The sequence below is a fragment of the Desmodus rotundus genome, chromosome 5 (genome assembly GCF_022682495.2).
Source record: "Desmodus rotundus isolate HL8 chromosome 5, HLdesRot8A.1, whole genome shotgun sequence".
Taxonomy (NCBI): Eukaryota; Metazoa; Chordata; class Mammalia; order Chiroptera; family Phyllostomidae; genus Desmodus; species Desmodus rotundus.
Window position 1 is genome coordinate 117,938,581 of NC_071391.1, and position 14,406 is coordinate 117,952,986.

The 14,406-nt window shown below is 37.6% G+C and overlaps 1 protein-coding gene across 2 annotated transcripts in view; it reads left to right on the top strand.

Annotated features, from left to right (window-relative positions):
• Positions 1-14,406, top strand: part of GMCL1 (germ cell-less 1, spermatogenesis associated) — a 53,843-nt gene that overhangs the window by 3,227 nt on the left and 36,210 nt on the right. For both annotated transcript variants that reach the window (XM_024558503.3, XM_045193813.2), the window contains 3 exons: positions 10,098-10,221; positions 12,063-12,159; positions 13,233-13,330. In XM_024558503.3, the coding sequence (XP_024414271.1) occupies positions 10,098-10,221; positions 12,063-12,159; positions 13,233-13,330 (319 nt within the window). The remainder of the gene's footprint in view (positions 1-10,097; positions 10,222-12,062; positions 12,160-13,232; positions 13,331-14,406) is intronic.

Here is a 14,406-nt window from a genome sequence, read left to right on the forward strand (position 1 = left end):
AGGCAAGGCTGCAGGTAGTGGACCTGGCAATAGACTGCGCAAACCCAGGGCTCCAGCATGGAGAAATAAAGCCTCAAGCCACTGATTGAAAACACCTGTAGGGGTTGAGGTGGCAGTGGGAGAAACTCCCAGCCTCACAAAAGAGTTCATTGGAGAGACCCACAGGGTCCTAGAATGTACACAAACCCACCTACCCAGGAATCAGCACCAGAAGGGCCCAATTTGCTTGTGGGTAGCAGGGGAAGTGACTGAAATCCAGCAGAGAGCAGAGCAAGCTCCATTACTTCCTCTCAGACCCCTCCCCCACATACAGCATCACAACGCAGCTAGACGTGGGTTGCCCCACCCTGGGGAATACCTAAGGCTCCACCCCTTTACGTAACTGGCATGCCAAGACAAAAAAAAAATGACCCAATGAAAGAACAGATCAAAGGTCCAGAAAAAATACAACTAAGCAATGAAGAGACAGCCAACTTATCAGATGTACAGTTCAAAACACTGGTTATCAGGATGCTCACAGAATTGGTTGAATTTGGTCACACATTAGATGAAAAAATGAAGGCTATGCTAAGTGAAACAAAGGAAAATGTACAGGGAACCAATAGTGATGGGAAGGAAACTGGGACTCAAATCAATGGTGTGAACCAGAAGGAAGAAAGAAACATCCAACCAGAAAAGAATGAAGAAACAAGAACTCAAAAAATGAGAGGCTTAGGAACCTCCAGGACATCTTTAAACGTTCCAACATCCAAATTATAGGGGTACTAGAAGGAGAAGAGGAAGACCAAGTAATTGAAAACTTACATGAACAGATAATCAAGGAGAACATCCCCAGTCTGGCAAAGGAAACAGACTCCCAGGAAGTCCAGGAAGCTCAGAGAGTCCCAAAGAAGTTGGACCCAAGGAGGAACACACCAAGGCACATCATATTTACATTACCCAAGATTAAAAATAAGGAGAGAATCTTAGAAGTACTAAGAGAAAAGGACACAGTTACCTACAAAGCAGTTCCCATGAGACTGTCAGCTGATTTCTCAAAAGAAACCTTACAGGCAAGAAGGGACTGGGAAGAAGTGTTCCAAGTCTTGAAAGGCAAGGACCTACATCCAAGATTGCTCTATCCAGCAAAGCTGCCATTTAGAATGGAAGGGAAGATAAAGTGCTTCTCAGATAAGGTCAGGTTAAAGGAGTTCATCATCACCAAGCCCTTATTATATGAAATGTTAAAGGGATTCATCTAAGAAAAAGAAGATCAAAAATATGAACAGTAAAATGATGGCAAACTCACAGCTATTAACAACCACACCTAAAACAAAAACAAACTAAGCAAACAACTAGAACAGGAACAGAACCACAGAAATGGAGATCACATGAAGGGTTACCAATAGGGGAGAGGGAGGGGGAGAGAGAGGGAAAAGGTACAGAGAATAAGTAGCATAAATGGTGGGTAGAAAATAGACAGGAGGAGGGTAAGAATAGTATAGGAAATGTAGAAGCCAAAGAACTTATATGTATGACCCATGGACATGAACTAAAGGGGAGGAATGTGGGTGGGAATGGGTGTGCAGAGCAGAGGGGAATAAAGGGGGAAAATGGGACAACTGTAATAGCATAATCAATAAAATATGTTAAAAAAGCCAATTTTGCACAGTAATGCATAAACTTTTAAAATCCTAATAAAAGTTCAAACAATTTAAAAAAATAAAATAAAGAAAATTACTGAGACACCAAGGGTGCTATAAACAAAGTTTGGGAATCTCTGCTCTAAAACAAAGCATGCCCCACCCATATCCAACTTAGCAGTCAGTCTTCCTACTCAAAGGGGAGGCTTTGTAGAATCAGGTCTATTTACTCAATTCACACACACATGCACACACGCACACACACATGCACACCAGTTATTCTTAAATATAAGCAAACCACCAAGGATCACCCAACCGGAGAAAATATAACTCAGGGAAAAGAAAACTTAAAAACAAAACAAAACAAAAACACTCCAGTGAATACACCTAGAGATGGAGAATATTACCTTTGTAAAATAACAGGATGCTATGGTAAAGCATTACTCAGAACAAGAAAAGAGCTCTTAGACACTAAAAACATGGTTGCTGAAATTAAAAAGCCATAAGAAAGGCTGAATAATAAAATTAAGGAAATTTCTCAGAATATAAAGCAAAAAAAGACCTAGAAAGACAAAAAAGAAAAGAGAAAGAGGTACAATCGAAGAAATCCAAAATCCAATAAAAAAGGGATCCAAGAAAGAAAACAAAGATAACAGAAGAAAGAAAATTATGGAAGAAATTAATTGAAAACAGTTTCTTCTAACTAAAGTAAGATTGTAAGGATATGCCCAGTACCAAAACTATTAAGTTAGAACATTCTAGGTAAATCCCAAAAGAGAAAAAAAAATTGCAAAAGTTCCAGAAGAAAAAACATTGGTCACCTAAACAGAAGATAAAATTAGCCCTGACGAGTGTAGCTCAGTTGGTTGAGCATCATCCTGCAAAGCAAAAGGTCACAGGTTTGATTCCTGGTCAGAGCACATGCCTGGGTTGTGGGCCTGGTCCTGGGTTGGGGCGTATGTGAGAAGCAACTGAGTGACGTTTCTCTCACACATCAATGTTTCTCTTTCTTCCTCCCTTACCCCCACTTTAAAAATAAATAAAATATTTTTTAAAAAATTAGACTAGCATCGAATTTCTCATCAACACTGTGAACTATGTGAAGACCATGAAGTAACATAATGAAAGGCTTGAAAAGTTACTTTAGATTACATTTGCAAAAGACTAAATTTACATTCAGATAAGCACAAATTACCTCCTTTTACACCTATTCTTAAGAAAATATTTGAGCATGTAGTCCCCTAAAATAAGTGAGAAAGAAAAAAATACAGGCTACAGGAAACAGTGGCTCCAATCTAGAGATGGAGTAAAAGTAAGTCCTAGGACAAGTGCAGACCTAGAGAGCAGTGGATCCAGATTGGAAAAGGAGGATGGAAGGACCCAAGAGGGAGGCCTTGGGGTTACAGTAGAAGGAGTGTTTGGAAAGAAAGAAAAACCTGAAGGTATGGTAAAGGAATATTACTGTATTTTACCATGTATAATGTGCATTTTTTTGCCCAAATTTTTGAGGGAAAAATAAGGATGCACATTATACATGGGTGGTACTAATTCCATATCTATATATAAAATTTCTTGTACCTTGTATCTGTTCTTGTGTTTTGTAATTATATGTTACATAAAGTTTCTGGTACTATAGTATGTTCAAAAGTAAATGCTAAAACTCCCTTATAATACAGAAAACAAGTATCTAAATATAAATAAATAAATAAATAATTGAATTAAAAAATTAAGCAGAAAGATTTTTTTTCCTGAAAGTATGGGCCAAAAACATGGGTGTGCATTATACATGGCAAAATATGGTATTCTTTTGTCAACAAAAGGGGTATAGGAGGAAAGAGACAGAAACTCCAGCAAGAGGACTTCCAGTCAAGATGGTGGTGTAGGTAAACACACAACCTCCTCACACAACCACATCAAAATTACAACTAAACTATAGAACAACCATCATCCAGAACTGTCAGAAATTAAGCTGAATGGAAGTCCTACAACTGTGGAATTAAAGAAGAAACTACATTGAGACTGGTAGGAGCAGAGACGAGGAATGGGCTGGTCCCACACACATGTGTAGTGAATAAAAATCAGGAGGGATATGTCAGGAGCAAGGGGTCTCAGCCCCATATCAAGTTCCCCAGGCTAGGGTCCCAGTGCCAGGGAGGTAAGTCTCTGTAACTTCTGGCTGTAAAAACCAGTGGGGATTGAGGCTGTGGAAGACAAACTGCTAAGGTTTCAGGCAGTTCCTCTTAAAGGACTCACATAGACTTACCTGAACTCATTCCCTCTGAGCTCCAGAACTGAGGCAGCAGATTGAGAAGCATCAGAGACATATAGGGAGGAAATGAATTGTCCAGCATCAGGGTGAGAGCCAGGGGGCAGCTTTCCCCCAGAAAGAAATGGTGGCAGAGGCCACTATTCTTTTTATGAGCCTCCTCCCACAAAGGCACAGAGTCATATCTGAGACTCCATTAACCTGGCTCATACTGTTAACCTACCTTGGTGATTCCCTGCGGCCCTGCCCCACCCAACTTTCAGGTTCACCCAAGCTGTTTCCAGTGGCTTACATATGAATGGCTTGTCATTCCATGCTCAGATTTTCCTAAGTTCTCCCAAACAAGCAAACCATTCACTAAGTTGCCCCAGGCTTGGTGCTAGCAGAAGCCGGCCTTAGTTCACAGCTTGGTCTCTGGGCATCTCCAAGCCCAGCACAAGTAGTGGCCATCTGCAGACTGCTTTATAGCTAATGCTGTGTAACCTTGGACAGAACATAGGCAATGGCTGACACTGGACATGACAACAGCAATCAAGGCTCAACTACAACAGGAGAGTTTACATAGCCCAACAGTGGGCGCACATCAAGTGCCCAGCTTGAGTAACAGGGGAGGCTGTGCCGCTGGACCCGATAGGATACCTATTACATTAAGCTGCTCTATCAAGCCTGGGAGACGTAGTAGCTCTACATAATATATAAAAACAAACACAGGGAGGCTGCCAAAGTGAGGAGACAAAGAAATGTAACCCAAATGAATAAAACAGATCAAAACTCCAGAAAAAGAACTAAACTAAATGGAGATAAGCAATCTATCAGAGTCAGAGTTCAAAACACTGGTTATAACGATGCTCAAGGAACTTAGTGAGGACCTCAGCAATATAAAAAAGATCCAGTCAGAGATAAACAATACGCTAACTGAAATAAAGAACAATTTACAAGGAATCAATACTAGAGTGGATGAAAACAAGAATCAAATCAAATATTTGGAACATAAGGAAGCAAAAAATAACCAATCAGAACAGTAAGAAGAAAAAAGAATCCAAAAAAATTAGGATAGTGTAAGAAGCCTCTGGGACAACTTCAAGCACACCAACATTTTTGCATCATAGGAGTGCTGGGCGGAGAAAAGATAGAGCAAGAAATTGGAAATCTATTTGAAAAAATAATGAAAGAAAACTTTCCTAACTTGGTGAAGGAAAAAGACAGGCAAGTTCAGGAAGCACAGAGAGTCCTAAACAAGATGGATGCAAAGAGGCTCACTCCAAGAGACATCACAATTAAAATGCAAAATGTTAAAAACAAAGAATTTTAAATGCAGCAAGAAAAAAGCAGTCAGTTACCTACAGGGGAATTCCCATAAGACTATTAGCTGATTTCTCAAAAGAAACTTTGCAGCCTAGAAGGCATTGGCAAGAAATATTCAAAGTGATGAAAAGCAAGTACCTACAACCAAGCTTACTCTACCCAGCAAAGCTATCATTTAGAATCAAAGGACAGGATAAAGAGCTTCCCAGACAAAAAGCTAAAGGAGTTCATCACACCAAATCAGTGTTATATGAAATGTTAAAGGGTCTTCTTTAAGAAGAAGAATGTCAAAAATATGAATAATAAAATGGCAATAAATACATATCAACAATTTAATCTAAAAAACAAAATACACGAAAAGACCAGAAACAGAATCATAGACACAGAAAATGTTTTGATGATTGGCAGATGGAAGGGGATCAGGGGGATGGGTGAAAAAGGTGAAGGGATTAAGAAGTATAAAATGGTAGTTACAGAATAGTCGTGGGGATGTAAAGTACAGCATAGGGAACATAGTAGCCAAAGAACATATATGCAGGAAAAATGGACAATGGTATGGTGATTGCCTGAGGGAGTAGGGGTGGGACTGGGTAGAAGGGGGCATAGAAAGAAAAATTGGCACAACTGTAATGGCATCAATAATAAAATATAATTTTTTTTTAAAGAAAGAAACTCCAGGAAAATAAAGCAATAAAAAAAGGCTTTTTCTCAATAAGATAACACATGAAAACAGGGTCCAACTTAATGCACTTGATGGAATGTTAGAAAGAGATTCCATTTGACTATGAGGTTAGGAAATTTCTCCAAGAGAAAAACAGGGGGTGAGAGTTGTGGCACTGGGCCTATCAAGTATGATTTATAATCTAGCACACTACTTGACTCTGCAGTGAACATTATTTACATAGCTATAACAACAAACACTGTTGCTAGCTTTCAATAATTAGAGGCAATCCAGGGACGAAACACTCAAGATCTAGTTGCAGAGGAGCTGAGTTTTAATAATCCTGGTAATGTAAAGTAAAACATGCAGTTGAGAAAAGGTATGATGTGGAAGGTGGGCCTGGAAGCCAAAGCTTTTCAAGAAATAGTTGGTTAAAGTGGGAAAGCACACCAGACAACCTCAGGAAGTATATCAGTGCCAAAATTCTATGTCTTAATATATTTTTTAATTAATTTTTTTATTGATTATGCTATTACAGTTGTCCCATTCCCCCCTCCCCATTCCCCTCTGCTCTGCACACCCATTCCCACCCACATTCCTCCCCTTTAGTTCATGTCCATGGGTCATACATATAAGTTCTTTGGCTTCTACATTTCCTATACTATTCTTACCCTCCTCCTGTCTATTTTCTACCCACCATTTATGCTACTTATTCTCTGTACCTTTTCCCTCTCTCTCCCCCTCCCACTCCCCTATTGGTAACCCTTCATGTGATCTCCATTTCTGTGGTTCTATTTCTGTTCTAGTTGTTTGCTTAGTTTTCTTTTGTTTTGGTTTTAGGTGTGGTTGTTAATAACTGTGAGTTTGCTGTCATTTTTACTGTTCCTATTTTTGATCTTCTTTTTCTTAGGTAACTCCCTTTAACATTTCATATAATAAGGGCTTGGTGATGATGAACTTCTTTAACTTGACCTTATCTGAGAAGCACTTTATCTTCCCTTCCATTCTAAATGGCAGCTTTGCTGGATAGAGCAATCTTGGATGTAGGTCCTTGCCTTTCAAGACTTGGAACACTTCTTCCCAGTCCCTTCTTGCCTGTAAGGTTTCTTTTGAGAAATCAGCTGACAGTCTCATGGGAACTGCTTTGTAGGTAACTGTGTCCTTTTCTCTTAGTACTTCTAAGATTCTCTCCTTATTTTTAATCTTGGGTAATGTAATTATGATGTGCCTTGGTGTGTTCCTCCTTGGGTCCAACTTCTTTGGGACTCTCTGAGCTTCCTGGACTTCCTGGGAGTCTGTTTCCTTTGCCAGACTGGGGACGTTCTCCTTGATTATCTGTTCATGTAAGTTTTCAATTACTTGGTCTTCCTCTTCTCCTTCTAGTACCCCTATAATTTGGATGTTGGAACGTTTAAAGATGTCCTGGAGGTTCCTAAGCCTCTCATTTTTTGAGTTCTTGTTTCTTCATTCTTTTCTGATTGGATGTTTCTTTCTTCCTTCTGGTTCACACCATTGATTTGAGTCCCAGTTTCCTTCCCATCACTATTGGTTCCCTGTACATTTTCCTTTGTTTCACTTAGCATAGCCTTCATTTTTTCATCTAATGTGTGACCAAATTCAACCAATTCTGTGAGCATCCTGATAACCAGTGTTTTGAACTGTACATCTGATAAGTTGGCTGTCTCTTCATTGCTTAGTTGTATTTTTTCTGGACCTTTGATCTGTTCTTTCATTGGGTCATTTTTTTTTTGTCTTGGCATGCCAGTTACGTAAAGGGGTGGAGCCTTAGGTATTCCCCAGGGTGGGGCAACCCACGTCTAGCTGCGTTGTGATGCTGTATGTGGGGGAGGGGTCTGAGAGGAAGTAATGGAGCTTGCTCTGCTCTCTGCTGGATTTCAGTCACTTCCCCTGCTATCCACAAGCAAATTGGGCCCTTCTGGTGCTGATTCCTGGGTAGGTGGGTTTGTGTACATTCTAGGACCCTGTGGGTCTCTCCAATGAACTCTTTTGTGAGGCTGGGAGTTTCTCCCACTGCCACCTCAACCCCCACAGGTGTTTTCAATCAGAGGTTTGAGGCTTTATTTCCCTGCACTGAAACTCTGGGTTGCACGGGTCTGTCTTGCTCCCCAGTTGTTTCTCCCGGTTTATCCGCACGAATGTGGGACTGCCCAGTCTGCAATCTGCTGCCTCGCCGGTCCGCCAGCCTCTGCCTTGCCTGCCTCAGTCCTCCAGCTGCCGCCTTGACCAACTGCCTGTTTCCGCCCCTCCTACTGGTCTAGATGAATGTTTTTTGTTTAACTCCTTGGTTGTCGGACTTCCATACAGTTCGATTTTCTGGAAGTTCTGGTTGTTTTTGTTTTTAAATTTGTTGTTGTCCTTCTTTTGATTGTACGAGGAGGCACAGTATGTCTTCCTATGCCTCCATCTTGGCCAGAAGTTCTCTCACTAATTTTCTTCATGGCACCTTGGGTCCTAAAGGAATAGCATAGTTTGGTCCAACCAACTTAATAGTAATAGACTGTATGATATCCGAAAGATGTTGCTGTGTTTCCTTCAATTTAGAATTTCCACACGCCTACCTGAGTTTGCTGTGGTGCTCTAGGTGCTTTGACACACAGTTTGGGAACCATGATTTAGGGTGAATAGGTTGCGACCTACTAGGCTACAGATTCTTCATATGCCAGAAGGAGGATTGCTTTATCTGAGGCACCAACACCTATAAAGTCAGATCTTTTTGATAGATTTGTTTTTTTTCTTTCTGGAAGATCCTTGGAATCTTTATCCCTTAGTTATCTGTACTCTGTGTTCATAGAGGGTGAAGAAGGCCTTTAAGGGAACAAGTTTCATATTTTCTGCCTCACTTTCTATTTTTACCTTTTATTTCCCCTGAGACCTCATCCTCCCAACACACACCCACAAACCACCCATAGGTTCTGAAGGACAAATGGGCTTCAGTCTCCATCCTAGACCTTCATGATATATTTTGGATGTAGCTTTCAATGCTCTTTTCTATTCATCTATTTTCTAACTTCCAGAACCATAGAATTATCTCAGCAGGAGATAAGCCCACCCTCACTTTTTTTGCTGTTGTGGGCTTATTCCTTTCTATACTTTTAATCTTTTAATGTAAGTTGGGGAGCGTGCTACGAGGTACTGGAAGCTTTATTATCTCATTTATTTCTCACAGTAACCCATTGAAGTGGGTACTGTTGATACCCTCTTTACATCTGGGATAACTGAGCCGTGGTGAAGCTGGGGCTCAAACCCCAGTGTGTGCCACCAAAGCAGGTGCTACTTTTACTGTCTTTTGGGAAGAGGCAGTAAAAGAACCAGTGTTAAATACACTGGTTCAAGACACCATCTGAAACAATTATCTCATTTTTTAAAAGACCGAAAATTTTTAACTACTAGGAAAGCTGTCCGGCTTGGCCAGGAATATAAAAGATATGGATCATCCTCTATCAAGGGCTTTTCTTATTTACTGGACCACCTTATGCAATGATTATCAAACTTTTAAAAATTCTTTGTTTAAATGAAACCTTATGCAGAATTCCAAGGTGTTTGTAGACAATGTGATGCTACTCTGGTTAAATTGGGTGGGATGCCCAGCATTTACTTCTCAGCTCTCCCTGGTAACCACTTTTCCACTGAGCATAGTTTTGAGAACCTTTGTTGGTTTAAGGCTGCAAACCAATTGTCAGTTGGGGGGCAGGGAGGAGGGGAGGACCTTTTAACTCATTTTTAGAATAGTTTGGTACCAAACTAAGATTAAATGTAAGTTATTTTTTAAATTACTTGGACAGGTGAAATTTTTACTCATGTTCTTTATTCTGTAATTGTATAGAGTATTATTGTAGTTGCATTGAAACCCTTCACAGTGCAGATTTGTAAAAGGAAATAAGTAAAAATCACTCTGTCTTGTCTTAATTTATTGAATTGGTAATTGACTTAGTTCAAAAACTGAGAATTTTAAAAAGATGTGAAAGGTCTCCCTCTCATGCTTCCTCCATCTATCCTCTATTACCCCTTTTGGGAATGGATTACCTCAGAAATAACCACTACTATTTGTTTTTAAATTCATTCTTCTGTATGCATAAATTTAAATGTATAATATCCCTCTGTCCTCTTACACAAGTTGGCTCTACTTAATAGAAATTGAACAAAAGGAATATTTTGAGTTATATGCAAAATCAGTAAAAAGTTCAGTTTTACACATATGTAACAGCTGCATTTCTTTTAACAGGAAAAAATTAAAGAGTACATCCAAATATATTTATCAAACATTATTTTTGAATGGTGAAAATAGTGACATTAAGATTTGTGCTCTAGGAGAAGAATGGAGCTTACACAAAATATATTTATGTCAAGTAAGTATTTTTCTGTTTGAATAACCAAGGTAGTCATTTAAAAAAACTCAAACTCTTTTAAGTCGTGTTCTTTATATTTGCACTTTACAATAATCTCTTATATGAGCAGTGGTTAAACCCTAGCATCTGTAAAAGGTTTTGTTTTATTAGAAATATGGCAAACATTGTTAATGAAAACTTAGTTTGCTCTAGGAAAATAGATTTTGAATTTTCATTGTCATACTAACATAACAATCAATACCTTTTTGTCATTACTTCAGTTAGGTGATGATTTTGGTGCCTTCTGTTGACAAAAGGAAAAAAATTATGGGAAAAAATGTTTAACATTAAAGTTAAGGTTGCTGAATTTGTTTAATATGTAAATGATTATTTAATTGGGTGAATTCAGATGCAATGTTGCTTTGTAGTTAAAGTTGAAAGTTCTTGACACTTAGTCTTCCTTCTATCCTGGGGAATGCAGTTAAATTAAAAACATTTTTAAAAAGTATATAGACTTAAGTTATTTAGCTGATATACCTATTTGATTTCTGTGCTGATAACATTACTATCTGCCACCCCATTTTAAAGATTCAAAACTTTCAAAATAAAAAAAATATTACTCTAATAGCTCAAATATTTTATTTCTTCATCAAATCTGTCTTTTCTTCAAATCATTGTTCTAGGCACTGGGAATAGAGCAGTGAACAATTCAGTTCTTATCCTGTGGAGCTTAATATTTTTCCCTCTCTTTTTCACCATTTGACAATAATTACTGGTAAGACAGTATAGTTTAAGATTTTTTTAGTAAAAATAGTTGAAAGAAAATTTCCTCTAACATTTTAATTACAGTTTTTTTATTTAATTTTTTGAACAGTTTTATTTTGCCTTAAAGTATAGAGCCTAGAGAATATATCAGAATATTGGTTTGAACTTGAGGAAATAGTCCATATCTTTCTTTTTAATCTCTCAAAAGCAGTTTTGTGAATTTAAAGATGAAATGCCTCTTTCCCTCTCAAGAGAAACTGGATTGATTGTAGTGCAAGCCACATGCTAAACTATAAGCCCCCTGAGGACAGAAACTGTGTGTTTTATTTACTGCTATGTTCATAGTGCCTTGTCTATACTAAGTACTCAGAAAAAAATTTTCAATAAATTAGTTCATATTTGATCCATTCCAAAGTAATTCTGTGAGAGGTACTATCCAGTAAGTAACTGAAGACTGCATCCATTCTGGAGCCTTTCCAAGAATTCAGGTTCATTCTGGAATTTTCTGATTGAATAAAACTGAAGTTTGGATTTTCCCTAGTTTCTTGGGAATCATCCTGTTAGTATTGATTTGGGACTGGTCTGGACCCTTGTTACAGCCACTGAAGTACAATAGGATTTAACAGTTTGAGGGCTTTTAGTCTGTTCTCTTGCTTGGCACATTTTAATTTGTCCACCTTGTGTGTTGTCATATGTTTATAAGAGATACTTAAATAGATACATAATTTCTAAGTTTGAATTTAGAATGTCATTGATAAGGAAACATATACATGAAATATACTCAGAAACTGTTTCTAACTAAGTAAAAAGCTAATGAAATTCAAATATATTACTGTATAGGAATTCAGTTCAGATAGTGATATGAGAATTTGGTTTAGTTTTCATTAAATTAGTACTAAACTGAAAATATTTTGAAATACCTAAAGTGTCCTCATCTCAAATTCTGTTTTCCTATAGACATATTTGGCAATTCTTTTTCTCTTGAAATATTATGATAGATTAGTTTTTATAGAATGGTAGGCTTAACATTAAAAATGGGGAAATAACTTGGAAGACACAGAAAGTAATGCATAATCATTGATTTTTTTTTTTTTAAGTCTGGCTACTTTTCTAGTATGTTCAGTGGTTCTTGGAAAGAATCTGGCATGAATACTATTGAATTGGAGATTCCTGACCAGAATATTGATGTAGAAGGTAACTACCACCGTAACTATTACTTTATGCAAAATAATGAAAACAAAATCTTTTTATTCTTTTGGTAGAAACTAAATATTTTCTTCTAACTTTGTAAGCTAGAAAAAAGCTCCATTTAATCCATAGTTTATCAGTTCTATTCTACTTCTCTCTAATCTTTTTAGTCATGTGGGCCATGTCAATATTTTTACTTATGTTTGTAAATATATCTGCCTGGTATGTGGAGAATGTAGGGTGTAGGAAGGAAAAGTATGACCATTTATTTTAATTACGTAGAAAAGCTGGAAAAATATTCATGGATTATTCCCTATATAAGAAGGCCTTTTCTGGGAACAATGGAATAGGAATTATATAATCAATATTGATTTAGCGCTATAAAGGTTCTTAGATGAGGAAGCTGAGGTCCAGAGGATTTAAGGGGCTTATTTTATGTTTCAGAGCAGTTTAATGAGCCTAGATTAGATGACAGTACTCCTAATTGCTATTCCAGTGCTCTTTCTGTTCCCCTCTTTGATAGCCCAAGCTGAAGTACCCAGTACTCACCACAGACAAAGAGAAAAGAATATTTATAAAGCAAACGATGCGGGACGTAGATTCGAGTGTGGTGGAGAGCAGGATGGACAGGCTTAGAGAGCTTTGGTGGCTGGGTGAGAGTGCGGCATGGATGAGACCACGGGCTATTCCACACTTGCCGGTGGTGAAGCACCGAAAGCATCAGGGTTAAGATAATCATTGTGTCTGTACTTAAAAATTGGTCTCCCTAGGGGTGTCTTTATAAAACTTTTTCCAAACGTGCCTGAATTCTGACCACTAATTAATGTCAAGTTTAGATCTGGAAGAATCCAACTTGACATGGTAAAATAAGTGGAAATTTATAACATTAGTATTAAATTAGCACCATTAGTCAGTAAACCATTATTAGCATTTTAATTAGTGATACTTCTCTTATCCTTTAAGTACATACTAGATTTAGACATATGTCTTAGTGTATGAAGATAGTCATTGTTATTTTTGTAATACTCTTATAAGGATATAATTCTTATTTCGTTCTACACGTGTCCTTTTGCCTTCAGCACTACAGGTTGCGTTTGGGTCACTGTATCGGGATGACGTCTTAATAAAGCCCAGTCGAGTTGTTGCCATTTTGGCAGCAGCTTGTATGCTACAGTTGGTAAGTATGCACATTATGCGAAGGAAGTATCACAGTTGTACCTTTGTTTCAAAGTATCTATTCCAAAAACAAAAATTTAGCTTTTTACAATTTTTAAAATAAAAATGAATTATATAAATATGCCATTTGTGACACTATCTAAAATGCTTGACCAAAAGCAATTGATTACAACTGAAGAGGTCATGATGTCTATAAGATGAATGCAAGCTATTTCTATATAGACATCTCAGAATGACTATAATGTGGAAAAAATTTACTTTTCTAAGTCTATTTATAGATTTCTATTTATTAATGACTTATTTTGACTGTTATGAAGCAGATGGCTTATAATTACTAATTCATTTAGTTCAGAGGTTCAAAAAACATCAAGTGATTACAATGTAAACTTTTTCCTAATTATGAAATAACTGTGTAAATGTACATGACCTATTGGTAGAAGGACAGATTTGTTTATTCAACAGAAGTGTATTTAGCAATGTGCCAAATCAGGTAAAAAGATGCAAAGGTAAATTAAGATGTTGTCCCCACCCTTAAAAAGCTCACAATATAATGTGTCAAGTGGGAGAGAAAGGCTTGATATGCAGACCCAAAGGTAATGTAAGAGCTGTCCGATATTATAGGAACAATAATAAATATCTTACAGAATTTTGTGGATGCACAAAATGGTCATTTCAGCCTGATGGTATCAAAGAAAGAAGTCGTGTCTGAGGTCGAGTCTTGAAAACCAAAAAATATGTTTCTTTTGCAAAGTAAAAGAGAGGGGAAGGAGAGCATTTCAGATACTAAACTAAGACCTAGTGATGTGAAACTGGAGAATTAGAGAATCTGAGTGGAATGTGGCTCTAGCATAGAGCATAAGAAAGTTTGGAGAGAGGGAGGCAGAGGCCAGATCATGAAAGTCCTCTGTACCTTTTAAAAAGTTTAGACTTTAGGTTTAAGTACTTTTGGAAGATTGTAATTGAGAGAAAGACAAAGCTGTGTTTTGGAAAGAAAGCTTCAGAGACAATGTGAAGGATGGATTGAAGGGAAGATGAGTATAAAACCTATTGTAATAATCCAAAGAGGGTCTAAATTAG